This window comes from Colobus angolensis, unplaced genomic scaffold (genome assembly GCF_000951035.1).
Source record: "Colobus angolensis palliatus isolate OR3802 unplaced genomic scaffold, Cang.pa_1.0 Scaffold10, whole genome shotgun sequence".
NCBI lineage: Eukaryota > Metazoa > Chordata > Mammalia > Primates > Cercopithecidae > Colobus > Colobus angolensis.
This window is the reverse complement of record NW_012110919.1, coordinates 9,900,211-9,915,106: the sequence shown is the minus strand read 5'-3', so window position 1 is coordinate 9,915,106 and position 14,896 is coordinate 9,900,211. Positions and strand designations below refer to the sequence as shown.

The following is a 14,896-nucleotide window of genomic DNA, read 5'->3' as shown; positions in this document are numbered from 1 at the left end:
CCGGGAGGTGGAGCTTGCAGTGAGCCGAGATCGCGCCACTGCACTCCAGCCTGGGTGACAGAGCGAGACTCCGTCTCAAAAAAAAAAAAATGCCTAAAGAGCACTATGTGGTGAGGAGAGGTTAGAGATGAAAGGAAATGAGAGAGGTTGAGAAAGGAAGGGGAGGGAGGAGGGAGGAGGAGGAGACGAAAGAAGAGAGGGAGGAGGAGAGAAAAGAAAGGTAAAGAGGGTGACAGGGAGGGAAAGGGATAAAGGGAGAGAGAGACAGAGGAGAGGGAAAAAGGGAGGAAGAGAGAGTCAAGGAGAAATGCAGGTCCCATTCAGCCAGAGCAACAAGCTTTATACACACTGAGCTTCTGTGTAATTTTTTCTTCTGAAAAATAAATAAATAAATAAAAATTTAGCTTCCTGAACAGGGGAATGGAAAGGGCAATTTTCACTAACTGTTTCAGGACTTTCTAAAGATAATTTTTCTAATAATTTATTTAAATGTCAAAACATAAGAGTCTATGAAGTTTTCCAAACTGAAATGTCTTTTACTACCTCTCTCAAAAATATCACGTTCAATTGCAAAGACGGTATGACATCAAGGAAGAAAGGTTTGAAAACAATTCAAAAAAAGTTAGCAGATCTTTCTGGGACCCCGGAAAAGGTAATCTAGCTATCTTTATCCACTTTAGAGGAAAAAAAGATACAATCAAACATTATCAAGCGTATGTAGAATGAATTTCTATTTTTGGTTTTCATTGGTGTTATCTTTCCTACCAGCACCTTTTCCCTCCTCTCTGCGATAACAGAACCTCTCTTTTGAATTAAGCTCCACTTAAGATTGAAGTAGAGTTGACCTCACTCATTTGTCCCACTTCCATATAACTAAACTTGTGACCCTTGGACAATCCAAGGGTTTCATCCTACTGTCCACTGGGGTTACCCTAGCGACGAGCATGTAAGCCAAACTGAGTCAAATAAAGTCTCTCTAAAATTAGGTCTACAGGTTCTAGGAAAGAGCGCATTTCTCTTACTCTGTGATTGTGAGCTATAAGGTAGCCACATTTTTGGTCACATAAAAAGCATGCCTGAACCAACACAAGGGAAGGCAAGAGTCTGGAAATGGAAAGGGAGGTAGAGCCTGAGAACACAGTTTAAGCATTTGGAGTCAGCTATGCCTGAAGCCATGCTATGCTCCCTCTAGACTTTTCAGTTACATGAGCCAATAAAATATTTTTAAACTATTTTTTTTTTGCTTCAGCTAATATATTATTGTAGTTTCTATCACTGTGACCAGAAAGTCCTAATAGTAAGATACATAAGAAGATCAAAGGAGATACTCTGATGTACCTATCAAATTTATCTACATAATTCTCAATATCCACACTTACTTTGAGGAAGCAGTCACTTGACCCAGTGGCTAAGAGAAGATGATGACTACTGTTGGTGAAATGGCAGCAATTGACTTGCTCTGAGTGCTCATCATAGGTGTGTACTAGTTCCCCGGTCACAGCATTCCAAATCTAAACAGAAAAGAGAAAAAATTTACAAATATCCATTATTTTCAAAGGGAGAACAGAGGGGCAAAGTGATGTCCATTGCTTTGCAAATGCTATCTTATCCTGTCATAGCAGATTCTCCTAGTTGGACAAGATGCTAACGAAACCTCTCCCCTTTCTAAAATATGGCAATATTTTGCCTCAATGTTTAAAAAAATTATTTGCAAATATACATATATGTACCTATAGCATAACTGGAACATGTCACGAACACATGACATTTCTTAAGGGCAAGATTTCACATGTTTATATGAATGACAGCAGGTAGAGAAGTGTTTTAAAGAGGGTGGCATAACAGACTTGTGATCAGAAGGGTTGAGCCCAAGAGCTGGCTCTACCACTTACGACTTGTGTGTCACAAATCCCTAACTTACCTGCATCTCAGTTCCCTCTTCTGTAAAATGGGGATATTTATACCTCTCCTACACAATTTAAGATATCAAATGAGACAATGAACATGACAAGTGTTCCATGGACTTCAAGGTACCATATAAATAAGTAAAGGCAGACTGCTTAGCGAAAAAAAATAAAGGTTTTATAGTCTGAGAGAAATCCAGCTTTCAACCCTGTTACTGCTCCCAGTTAATGTAAGCTTGCGCAAGAGACTTCATCTCTGAATCTGTGTCCTCTTCTGTAAATGGGATCAACACTTACCTTGCAAGCTGTAGCAGGAAATTGATAATGTAATATAATAAGGTGTGTAGTATAAAGACTCTTATAGTGTTCAATTTTCAGTAAAAACTAATCATCATTCTAGCTACTATGTAAGCCAACTAAGCAGTCTATGCCATATAACAACAAACAAAAGCAATAAATTACCTAATGAACTTTCACTGGTATTTTGACTTTTTAGAGGTACTAATGTCCTTTTTGTATTTCCTTTGTATCTTATCAAAGCACTGATTAGAATCCCCAGAGGTCCAGAGACTTTATCTTCAAGTTCTTTAATAGGTATTTCTGCCTCTGGCTTAGAAAACAGAAACTCATTATTATTTCCTTTTACTCCATGTAGCTCTGACTTTGGAACTGCCCTCAGTGGCCACCTCCAAGTCTGACTCAGAGTCAGAGTAGAGGCTACAGAGTGAATTAACTGTTGGTTATAAAGCCACGAGTCCAATCTATCAAGAGGTAGATTTTTCCAAGGTCTCAAATTTAGTCTGGACATTCCATAGCCCTCTTCAAGTAGGTGAAAACTTCAGGAACACACCCAAGGCAAATTTCTTGCCCACTCCACCTAGCCAGATCCAGTAGTCCAGATTCAACTCCTTTGAGAAAGGGTTAAAGTAAGGTCTCTCTTCCATATATCAGTGATAAAACCCACAAGCCTTCAGTTTCTCTTGAATTCTATATTAGTATAAATACTCCAGCTAAAAGCCAAATTTAGGAACAAGAGAATACTTAACGAAGATAAAAATTACTCTCTGGTGGGGCACGGTGGCTCATGCCTGTAATCTCAGCACTTTGGGAGTCAAAGGCAGGCGGATCACTTGAGGCCAGAAGTTCAATACCAGCCTGGCCAACATGTCAAAACTGTGTCTCTACCAAAACTACAAAACTTAGCCAGGCATGGTGGTGCACACCTGTGATCTCAGCTACTCAAGAGGCTAAGGCATAAGAATCAATTGAATCCTGGAGGCGGTGATTGCAGTGAGCTGAGATTGCACCACTGCACTCCAGTCTGGGTGTCAGAGCAAGACTCTGCCTCAAAATAAATAAATAAAAATTACTCCGTTTACTTTTCTCTATTTATTTTTTAGACCAGTAACATATTCCTAGTTTGTTCATCCATCTGGTTTTCCACTAAATTTATAAGCCAGTTCATAAAGGTAAACAAAAAAAATTGGGGCTGCATTTTAAAATTGTATCTTACAACAGGAATCCCTAAGTTTGTGCAGCAACACTCCTAATCACAATGCACTCAAAGATTTCAACTGATACTTAACCCATGGACTTGTCTATTAATGGCAGACAAACGCATTAATTTGTCATTGCTTTTCCCCACTGCCTGTTTAATCCTGAAGCTGATCAACCTAGGCATTTTTGCTGGTGTTTAAAAATAAATAATTTTCAGGTCAGGCACAGTGGCTCATACCTATAATCCTAACACTTTGGAAGGCTGTGGCAGGAGGATCACCTGAGCTCAGGAATTGGAGTTTACAGTGAGCTATGATCATACTACTGCCCTCCAGCCTGGGCAACAGAGCAAAATCCTGTCTCTTTAAAAAAGGTAAAGAATTTTCAGATACTGTTAACTTACAATGGATCAAGTTAGTAGATCAACAGGTGATAGTGCTTTAATTCTACTAACTCTGGTCTCATGATTATAGAAAAATAAAATGAATTCTGTTGTGATTACAACTCAAGAGGAAAAGATTTTCCTACCTTCACTTTTTTATCCACTGAGCAGGTTGCTATAAATCTGTCATCTGTAGAGAATGCACAACAAAGCACTTCGTCCTCATGAGCCTTGATTTCTAAAAGTTTCTCTCCTGTTTCAGCTTTGAACACCTGCACAAGTAACAATAAAAAATTTTTATAATAAACTGCTTAATCATAGGTCATCATTCAATAAAAATCTTTGAGTTTAATCACTGTCATTTTGCAAAACAGAAAGGAACCTTGGCAAAGCTACTCCCAAAATCAGAATTTCTGTCAGAATGTGTATGCGTTAACGTAAATAGAGAACTATTCACTGTTAAATGTTTCTAAATATCAACGAAAATATTACAGGATCTTTGCGGTGTTGTTTTTCTGGCCAGAAACTTCTGTGGCCGGTGGCGCCTTTGCCTGAGTGTTGTCTTGTTTCACCCACTTGGCCTGACAGGCTGCATTCAGATCATGCTACCAGCCTGGGTCCCAAGCCTGCCAAGGGCGAGTCAGGTGTAGAAAAGCAAGGCGTGTGTGAGCGAGCATGGGGTCCAGCCACTGCGCACAGACGTGCTGACTGCTGCAGTGGGGCAGGCAGCTCCAGGTGCCAGCATGGGCGCTGGCTCTCTGTGAGGCTGCGGCTGGACCAGGCACACCACAAGCAGCTTACACGGCTGGCACCAGGGAACACAGTGGTACCCAGAAGCTTGGAGATGCCAGGAACTGCAGGACCCCAAAGAGGGAGTCACAGCTCTAGCTTGGGGGACTCCCAAGACTGGGCTTCCCAAAGAGCCTCAGCTCTTCTTTCCTTCTCTCCACTCACAATGTGGCAAGCTAGGGGCATGTCTCAGCCATGTTTGTATTACAGCTCTTTTAGCCTCACCATTTGGGGGGTCCCAAGTTCTTGTCCTACAACCAGGAAGAATGTGGTACGCTGACAGGTGGAGGGTGAGCAAGACAAACAGGAGCTTTATTGAATGAAAGAATAGCTCAATAAACCTGCGGGGGGCAGCTCCTTTCCACAGCTCAGGAGAGGGTAGGCAAGTCCTGCTGACAACTGTTCAGCTATCAGCAGAGAGCATAGCTCCTCTCAGCAGCTCGTCCTCCTGTCATCTGCACAGCTCTCAGCAAAGAGGGGGCGCTAGAGTGGGTTGCTCCTCTCTGCAGCTGGTCGTCCCAGTGTCTGCTCAGCTCTGGCTAAGCCCGGGGCTTTTATGGGCTTTGGAGGGGAGAAAGTACGTGCCAACTGGTCCATAGGCAGACATGGGCAAGCCTGGGAAAGGTACTACAAGTTCCCAGTCCAGTCCATTCAGTTCACACCAGCAGCCCAGGCCCCACCCTTCAGGCCCTTTGCGGCCTGAAGGTGAGGCCTCATTAGGGACCCACCCCCTTCCACCCAGGAACCTGTCTGCCTCCTGCTGCCATTCATGGCACCCAGGCTGTAAGTGCCAAGGGGAGCCTGCAGGGCAGCATCAAACTGCCCTCAGCACCCCCTCAGCTTCCCTCCTATGCTCACTGGCGCCCAAAATCCGGAGGGGGCTGAGGCAGCAGGGGGCTGGCATGTCAGCACTGCCCCAAGCATGTGCACATCTGGCAGGGCTGCAACAGCACCCAGGCTCAGCCCCAGCTTTGCTCTGAGATCAGAGTGGGTGCCAACAGCAGGGAGAAGTCAGGCAGCGGGAGCAGGTACTTCCAAGCCTGCAAGGGCAGGGGGTCCTTCCAGGTCCCCCAAGAGTACAGGGATGCCTCAGTCTGCAGCCACAGCTTGGGCAGCTACAGCTGCACCACGGGGAAGGGCTCCTGCCTGCTCTTTGGAGCCAGAGGCCCGAGCCTGCAGCTGTGGTTTGGGCAGCTGCAGCTACACCCAGGAGGGCAGGGCTCTGGCCTGCTCTGTGGAGGGGGTTTCCAGATCCACAGCTGTGGCTTGGGCGGCTACAGCAGCACCCAGGAGCTCCTGCCCCAATTCAGAAGGGGTGGGGCTCCTGGAGCATGCAGCCCCAGCTGCGCCTCCCTGCTGCAGCCAGCATTATGGCAGCAGCCACTTCAGGCTGCCCCCTGCTGCCATCAAAAAGAAGTGTCAGAGCATAGCTTCAGCTCTTGAGACTACTTTGGCAATTTCTTAACAATCAAATAAAACATTTCGTTTAATATGCATTCTCTCTGGAACTCAAAAGCCAAAATTAATAAAACTACTAATAAAGTACACATATAGACATAAGATATGGAGTCATAATCTTGCAAAGACTAAAAGTATCCTAAATACAAGTTTTAACTAATTTCATCATGTTCTCTGCAAAATCAAAAGGCAGAACACAAACATTAAGAAAAGTACTCATTCCATATTTTCTGAAAACAAAGGTAATCTTAAAGGAAATTCTTTAAAACAACTTAGAAAATAGTCTAGTCCAGTTCCTATTTACAAGAAAAAAACCGATGCCTAAGACTTTGATAAAATAGGTATTTTCTTAATCACTGTTTTTTAATCACAGCCCTACTTCCTGTGCTATGAAGCCCTATGTCTTCTAACAATTATTTCCTCACTACCCTGAGCTGACAAATGGATGGCTGGGAACTGACTGGCAGGATAAAGGGCACTTCCTTACCATCTGTAAGTTTAGAATTAGGAAAACATGTAACTGTATCTTTTAAATCTCTAGAGAAACCTTTAATAAAATGTTCAAGAGAGTTGGATTTGTCTGTTATTTCTAAGTTGCAATTTTCTTGAATTTTAGGATTTAAACTATTCCAATATGAACAAAACTGTATACGTGCCTCTTTGAATGTTTCTCAAGAGATATGTTTTACCTGTAAGGTTTTATCAGCTCCACAAGAAGCTATTCTCTGACCATCCTCAGAAAAGCACGCATGGTAAACAGCATCTGTGTGGGGGCGGACAACTAAGCGGGAAAGATTTGTGATGTTTTTTTTGTTTCTAAATACAGGGAAAAAATGAACAGAAATTCAATAAATGTGAGTAAAAGTAACTATTTTCTTTCAGTAATAAAATAAACTGTCTTTTAACAAGGTTATGTTCCCCAAAATACAAAATACTTAAAATCAAATTACTAACATGCAAATGACAGCATAGATCACCAAAAGGAAATAACAAAAGTAGCATTTGTAAGAGAAATGTTACCCTTTATCAAGCAACCTGTCATGTGTTACAAATGTCACTGAGTTGGAAGAAATCTAATTAATCAAATTAATCAAATCTAGTTAATCAACATGTCACTTTCTATTTTCCTTTGATACATTAATAATGATACATGTGCTGATAAATCGTTACGTAAGGATACCTTCAAAAATTCACCATCTCTTTTTTAAAATAAAAATCATAGCAAAATGCTCATTTCCTAACTGAAGGAAATGCCCAGCATTATTTTTTTTTTTTTTTTTTTTTTTTTTTTTTTTTTGAGACGGAATCTCGCTCTGCCGCCCAGGCTGGAGTGCTGTGGCCAGATCTCAGCTCACTGCAAACTCCGCCTCCCGGGTTCACGCCATTCTCCTGCCTCAGCCTCCCGAGTAGCTGGGACTACAGGCGACTGCCACCTCGCCCGGCTAATTTTTTGTATTTTTTAGTAGAGACGGGGTTTCACCGTGTTAGCCAGGATGGTCTCGATCTCCTGACCTCGTGATCCGCCCGTCTCGGCCTCCCAAAGTGCTGGGATTACAGGCTTGAGCCACCGCGCCCGGCCGCCCAGCATTATTATAATGATGTACTTTAAAGCTGCTCTTCTCAGCCAGGTGTGGTGGCTCATGCCTGTAATCCTAGCACTTTGGGAGGTCAAGGCAAGTGGATCACCTGAAATCAGGAGTTCAAGACCAGCCTGGCCAACATGGCGAAACGCTGTCTGTACTAAAGATAAAAATTGGCTGGGTGTGGTGCCATGTGCCTGCAATCCCAGCTACTTGGGAGGCTGAGGCAGGAGAATCACTTGAACCTGGCAGATGGAGGTTGCAGTGAGCCGAGACCACGCCACTGCACTCTAGCCTGGGCGACAGAGCAAGACTCCATTTCAAAAAAAAAAAACAAACTGCTCCTCTCAGACTACAACTATTCAGACATACCAAAAATATACAGCAACGTCATATTCTTTGTATCTTAATCTAATGAATACCAACTATTCCACTAGTATAGATATCATATTACTGCTCATAGTATCTAAAGTATAAAGGGGCCAGACGTGGTGGTTCACACCTGTAATCCCAGGAATTTGGGAGGATGAGGCGGGAAGATCACTTGAGGCCAGGAGTTCGAGATGAGCTTGGCCAACATGGTGAAACCCCATCTCTACTAAAAATACAAAAATTAGCAGGCATGGCAGCACACACCTGTAATCCTAGCGACTCGAGAGGCGGAGGCATGAGAATCACTTGAACCCGGGAGGTGGAGGTTGCAGTGGGCCAAGATCATACCAATGCACTCCAACCTGGATGACTGAGTGAGACTCTGTCTCTAAATAAATAAATAAAGTGTAAAGGAATGTAATGTGTACTTAAAACAGAAAAAACTATTACTGCAGTGTCAGAGCTTCATATACATTACATCCCTGTCACTTTAAGTAAATATGTCAAATAGTATTGTGCTTATTTTAAAAGTCAAGGGTTGGCAGTCAGACAAACCTAACCTCATTTCTATTACTTATTAGGTGTGTAAACAAGCAAATTACTTAACCTAACAAGTTTTTATTTCTTCATATGTCAAATGGAAGTAATGGTATCTATTCTAAACAGCACCCGACACATAAAGGTGCCACTATTATCATTCTTCAAAAAACCACACACAAGACAGATCAAAGTGATAAAAGTGAACACAAAGGTAAATCATATTTAGATCCTGCCTACAAAGCATTACACTTTAGTAGAAGTGATAAAACAAACAAAAACAATTGTTCCTCAGTATTGATGAGGGACTTGTTCTAGGACCCACTACAGATACCAAAATCCATGGATGCTCAAGTCTCTTACATCAAATGCTATAGGATTTGCATATATCCCACCACATCCTCCTCTATAGCCTAAATCATCTATAGATTACTCAAAATACCTAGTACAATGTAAATACTATGTAGACAGTTGTTATACCATCATGTTTAGGAAATAATAACAAGAAAAGTGTCTGTGTATGTTCAATACAAACATAACCATCTACTTTTTTTTTCTAGTATTTTCAATCCACGGTTGGTTGAATTCATGGATGTAGAACCCACGGATACGGAGGGTTGACTGTATAATATAAGAACTAGAGTGATGACAACTAGTAGGTAAGTTCTAGCAAGGTTAAGAGGATTTGATTTTAAAATGTTTTTTACGTCTGTTTGATCTATCTACTCAATTCCTCAAAGCTCAGAAAGTGACCTTCATAATAATGGATATATAGTAGATGGCCCAAAAGTACTAGATAAATAACAAATGAATGAGTGAACAAATAATTTCACTGAAAACAGAAACTCAATTAAATTTAAGCTTATACCAACCTAAACCTTTCTATAGTAAACACCAAAAAAGTTTCTAGTACTCAAATAAAGCATCCTTTGAATATGGCCTGGTCAAACACAATTTTAAAATAAGTTATAAATAGCTAACCATTTTATGAGAGAACATCACAAGGAGAAATGCAGTTGACACGATGGCAGAAAACAGGAAGCAAAAGTAAAAACTCAACAATTCACAAGAGAACAAGAACTAAACCTATGCCCTTTGATCAGAGCAAGTATTAAGATTAGATTTCAGCCACTAACTAAAACATGAATTCATTCAATATTTCACAAATTTACACTGAATACCAACTATACGGACCAGAAAAATGCTAAATGCTATTCTTAATAACAACAACTAATATTTATTGAGCACTTTCTATGAACTGGGTGCTGTTCTAAGTACTATATGTATGTCTATATGTTTATATACATACATACACTCGTTTAATCCTTACAACAATGCTATAAAATACAATCATTAGGCAAAAGAAGTTAAATAACTTTCCCCTTACGATACACAACTAATAAATAGCAGAGCTAGGATTCAAACCCAGGCAGTCTACAGCCAGGGTATGTTATTTTAACCTCCAAACTATTCTATACTTCAGAACACATGGACTAGTATGAGAGAAAACCAAGTAAACAGATAATCAGTACAAAGTGTGACAAATGCTATGATATGGGGCAAACAGTACTCTCAGACAGATCTAATCTAGCTTCCATAAGTTAGGGGGCCGCTCCTCAGAGAGAAAGAGAGAGAGCCCTCCACAAGACAGTGTTAAAGAATGGTCAACTCTGGAAAGTGGGAAGGTAGGAGAGAAATGGCTAGTCTTTGACTTTTCATCTTACATCCTATTACTATTGTTTTTTGTCTTAATCAAAAACACGTATTATTTAAAATAAAACCAGCTGGGTGTTGTGGCTAATGCCTGTAATCGAAGTACTTTGGGAGGCCAAGGAAGGAGGATCGATTGTGTCCAGGAATTTGAGATCAGCTTGGGCAACACAGTGCGACCTTATCTCTACAAAAAAATAAAAAATTAGACGTGGTAGTACGTGCCTATAGTCTCAGCTACTCAGGAGGTTGAAGCAGGAGGAATGCTTGAGCCCAAGAGGTCAAGGCTACAGTGAGCAGTGATCATACCACTGCACTCAACCTAAGTGACAAAGTGAGATCCTGTCTCAAAAAAAATAAACAAAACCAACAAAAATTAAACTTATATTTTAACTAAAAAATTTTTTTTTTCTCTCAGATACCATTCTTTTTTTTTTTTTTTTTTTTTTTTTTTTTTTTTGAGGCGGAGTCTCACTCTGTCGCCCGGACTGGAGTGCAGTGGCCAGATCTCAGCTCACTGCAAGCTCCGCTTCCTGGGTTTACGCCATTCTCCTGCCTCAGCCTCCCGAGTAGCTGGGACTACAGGCGCCCGCCACCTCGCCCAGCTAGTTTTTGTATTTTTAGTAGAGACGGGGTTTCACCGTGTTAGCCAGGATGGTCTCGATCTCCTGACCTCGTGATCCGCCCGTCTCGGCCTCCCAAAGTGCTGGGATTACAGGCTTGAGCCACCGCGCCTGGCTCAGATACCATTCTCTCCTTCATGGAACCCTCCCTTGAATTCCTCATTTTTCCAAGCCAATTACTTATCAGTTATATCTCTACTTATACATAGTTCTGTTGTTACACTCACACATTATATTGTAATTATTTGCTTAAACTCCTTACTTCACTACTAGATTTTGAACTCCTTAGGGGAAAGACTTCACATCCAGTAACAGTGCTTAGCACAGTAGAGAAACTCAAACGCTAGTGCTTAGTATAGTACAGAAACTCAAATGTTTCTTGAACTAAACTGAATCAAGAAAATCACCTACAGCAGTCTGACTTATTTGGAAAGAGGGCCTAATGCCATAAAGATCCACAGATACCGACCTGGACTTCTATTTAGATATAAATTACACATATGAAAAGAGAGCCACTCATATTTATTATTTCAAGCTATAAGGGAAGCATGACATATGGAAGGAGCATGCAACATAAAGCCAGGCAGACCCAAGGTGTTTTTTTGTTTTTTGAGACAGAGTCTCGCTTTGTTGCCAAGGCTGGAGTGCAGTGGCACAATCTCGGCTCACTGCAGCCTCTGCCTCCCAGGTTCAAACGATTCACCACGTCCACCTAATTTCTGTATTTTTAGTAGAGATGGGGTTTCACCAAGTTGGCCAGGCTGGTCTCAAACTCCTAACCTCAGGTGATCCACCACCTTGGCCTCCCAAAGTGCTGGGATTCCACGCATGAGCCACTACGCCCGGCCACAAGACCCAAGGTTTAAATCCCATTCAGCAAGTCACATGACCTTAGCCAAGTCCAAATCTCTCTGTGCCTCAATTTTCTCATTTGTAAAACAGGGCAATTTTAGGTATTTAAATTTTTATAAGGTAAAGATTAAATAGAATAACTTGATTATGTAGCATTATAACAGGTATTAAAAAGATGGTATTAATATCTATCTTTTCCTTTTTATAAGCTGACAAGATTAAGGTAAGAGCAATAGAAACTCCTTTAAGAGAGAATAATCAAGGCCGGGCGTGGTGGCTCATGCCTGTGATCCAAGCACTTTGGGAGGCCAAGGCAGGCGGATCACGAGGTCAGGAGGTGGAGACCATCCTGGGTAACACAGTGAAATCCCATCTCTACTAAAAAATACAAAAAAAAATTAGCCGGGGGTGGTGGGGAGCGCCTGTAGTCCCAGCTACTCGGGACACTGAGGCAGGAGAATGGCGTGAACTCGGGAGGCGGAGCTTGCAGTGAGCCAAGAGCACGCTACTGCACTCCAGCCTGGGCGACAGAGCAAGATTCCATCTAAAAAAAAAAAAAAGAGAATAATCAGGGTTCAGTGGTCATTTAATAAGGACTATGTGTGCAAAGGAAAGTGCAAATTACTTTAGAGCCATTATCTCATTTAAATCTTCAGAGAAGGCCAGGCGTGGTGGCTTATGCCTGTAGTCCCAGCACTTTGGGAGACCGAGGCATGCAGATCACTTGAGGTCAGGAGTTTGAGATCAGCCTGGCCAACATGACGAAACTCCGTCTCCACTAAAAATATAAAAACTAGCCAGGCATGATGGTGGGCGCCTATAATCCCAGCTACTTGGGAGGCTGAGGCAGGAGAATCACTTGAATACGGGAAGTGGAGGTTGCAATGAGCCAAGATCACGCCACTGCACTCCAGTCTGTGCAACAGAGTGAGACTCTGTCTCAAAAATAAATAAATAAATAAATAAATAAAATCTTCACGGAAATAGCACTTATTTCAAAGGATTTTACATATGAGAGAAGAACCTACAACTTGTTCAAAGTCACAGAATTATTAGGTTTTAGAACTGAGGCTCAAACCCAGCTCTGTGGCTCCAAAGTCCATGCTCTTCACCACTATACTAAATTACAGTAAGTCAAGCACTTAGTACTGAATACTTAGGATAATTTGTCAAAATGTCTTACAGGCATCTATTTATATGAATTCTTTGAAAATACAATCATTTTCTCCTATGCTTACTTCTCTAGAACTTTTCAATAAGTAAGAACGCTTATTAAAAGTTCCAGCCCTTTTGAAAGTAGTTAAATCTTCCTGGAGTGAACGTATTCACCACCTGAAAAATAATGACATAGTTAGCGCACCGCTCCTGTTGGTTTCTCTCCTAACCTACTTACATCCATTCCAGGTAAAGCATTCCATTATCGACCTCCTGCTTGGCCTGCAGCTTAGCTTGCTGATAAACTTCTGAAGTTTCCGGCTCACAGAGACCCAGTTGTACAATATTAGGAAATGGCTGTCGTCCAAGAAGGTGTCCATTTAAAGATAAAAACTCCTGAAAATTCTCACAGACTGCACAATCCTATAAATAAAGTGAAATCTCTTAGAAACACAATCAGAGCCAGGATCTGACATTTTTCTGTTTCTGTGATCTTGCCACTTTAAAAGCTTAAATGAAATATTCTTTATGTGAACTAAAATTGAACAGCCAACCATTAGGTACCAAATACATAGGAATCCTCTTCTGACTTTTAAACATAGGGTAAAAATCTTATTATCAAACACATTTCTTAATACATTCTTTTTTTAAAAAAACCACTGAACATCTTATTTTCCCAGTTTTTAAACTTCAATCCTACCTACTTTCCCAGTAGGCCGGGAAGCAAATTAATTAGAATAACCAAAGATCAAAGGAGGGAAATTATCTTCACCCCTTCTATTCTCTTCACCCCTTCTATTCTGCTTATCCCCATCATTAAACCTAGAATTAAATGTCAAAAAAAATGAGATTCCTTTAAGCACTAGTTTTTCATATTAATATACATACCTTTTCATCTAGTATATGTCTGTATTCCACAAATTCATGAATCAGATGAGCAGGGCCTACAAGTTCTGTTTTTGCTTTAATCCAATCCAGGGAAAACATTAAAGCACAAAGTTCCTTTAAAAAAAAAGTAACATCAGCAGCACTGTTAGAGATCAAAACATTTTAGGTATAACATCATTATCCTCACACTACTAAGAGAAACAGTAAATATCTAGAATTTAAAGGATGCAAAGGAAGCAAGTGAGAAAGAATACATCTGCAGTTCCAAAGAAATATAAAATGGGCCTCATACTTTAGCTCCAAATAAACTCCGGTTGGTTAAAAATTTAAATAGAAAATAGAAAACATTTTAAAATACTAGAAAATACAAATAAATATTTTTGTAAGCTTGTAGTAAAGGAAATCTTTGTAAACATGACCCCAAAGCAAAATACCAAACAAAAAAAAACTGCACTTAACAACATAAAAAAGTGTATTTAACTACATAAAAATTCAAATCTTCAATACAGTAGAAAGCAATATAAATTAAACTCAAGACCAAAGAAGTTTTTAAAAAATACTTATTTGTAACATATATGATAGATGAGGGCTTCAGTATTTATTTTTATAGAAAATTATTTTTATAGAAAATTCTAATAAAATAAGAAAAAGAAAAACACTGCAAGAGAAAAAATAGGTAAAGGAGGTAAAAGCAAAGGATGGGAGCCACAGTTCACAAAATAAAAAGTATAGATGGCCAAAATCTCATCAGTAATCAAAGTGAAACAAGAAAAATTTACCATTTTTAAAGTATCAGATCTCTAAAGACTAAAGGAGTAGTAAGAATATTGGCTGGGGCTGGGCACAGTAGCTCAAACCTGTAATCCCAGCACTTTGAGAAGCCGAAGAGGGTGGATCACTTGAGCCCAAGAGCTTAAGATCAGCCTGGGCAACACAGTGAAACCTCATCTCTTTGAAACATACAAAAATTAGCTGGGTGTGGTGGTGCATACCTGTGGTCCCAGCTACTCAGGAAGCTGAGGTGGAAGGATCACCTGAGCCCAGGAAGAGTCGGTTGTAGTGATTTCAGCTGAAATCATGCCAGTACACTCCAGCCTGGGCAACAGAGTGAGATCCTATCAAAGAAAGGCCAAGAGGGGGAGGGGAGGG

General features: G+C 40.8%; 1 protein-coding gene across 6 annotated transcripts in view; it reads right to left on the bottom strand.

Moving 5' to 3' along the window:
* Positions 1-14,896, bottom strand: part of APAF1 (apoptotic peptidase activating factor 1) — a 95,152-nt gene that overhangs the window by 55,116 nt on the left and 25,140 nt on the right. For 5 of the 6 annotated variants that reach the window (XM_011934545.1, XM_011934556.1, XM_011934564.1 and 2 more), the window contains exons 11-15: positions 13,748-13,861; positions 13,098-13,282; positions 6,720-6,846; positions 3,930-4,055; positions 1,380-1,511 (exon numbers count right to left, since the gene is read on the bottom strand). The exons of the other annotated variant lie outside the window; for it this stretch is intronic. In XM_011934545.1, coding sequence (XP_011789935.1) covers positions 1,380-1,511; positions 3,930-4,055; positions 6,720-6,846; positions 13,098-13,282; positions 13,748-13,861 — 684 coding nt within the window. The remainder of the gene's footprint in view (positions 1-1,379; positions 1,512-3,929; positions 4,056-6,719; positions 6,847-13,097; positions 13,283-13,747; positions 13,862-14,896) is intronic. 6 annotated transcript variants of the gene reach the window in all.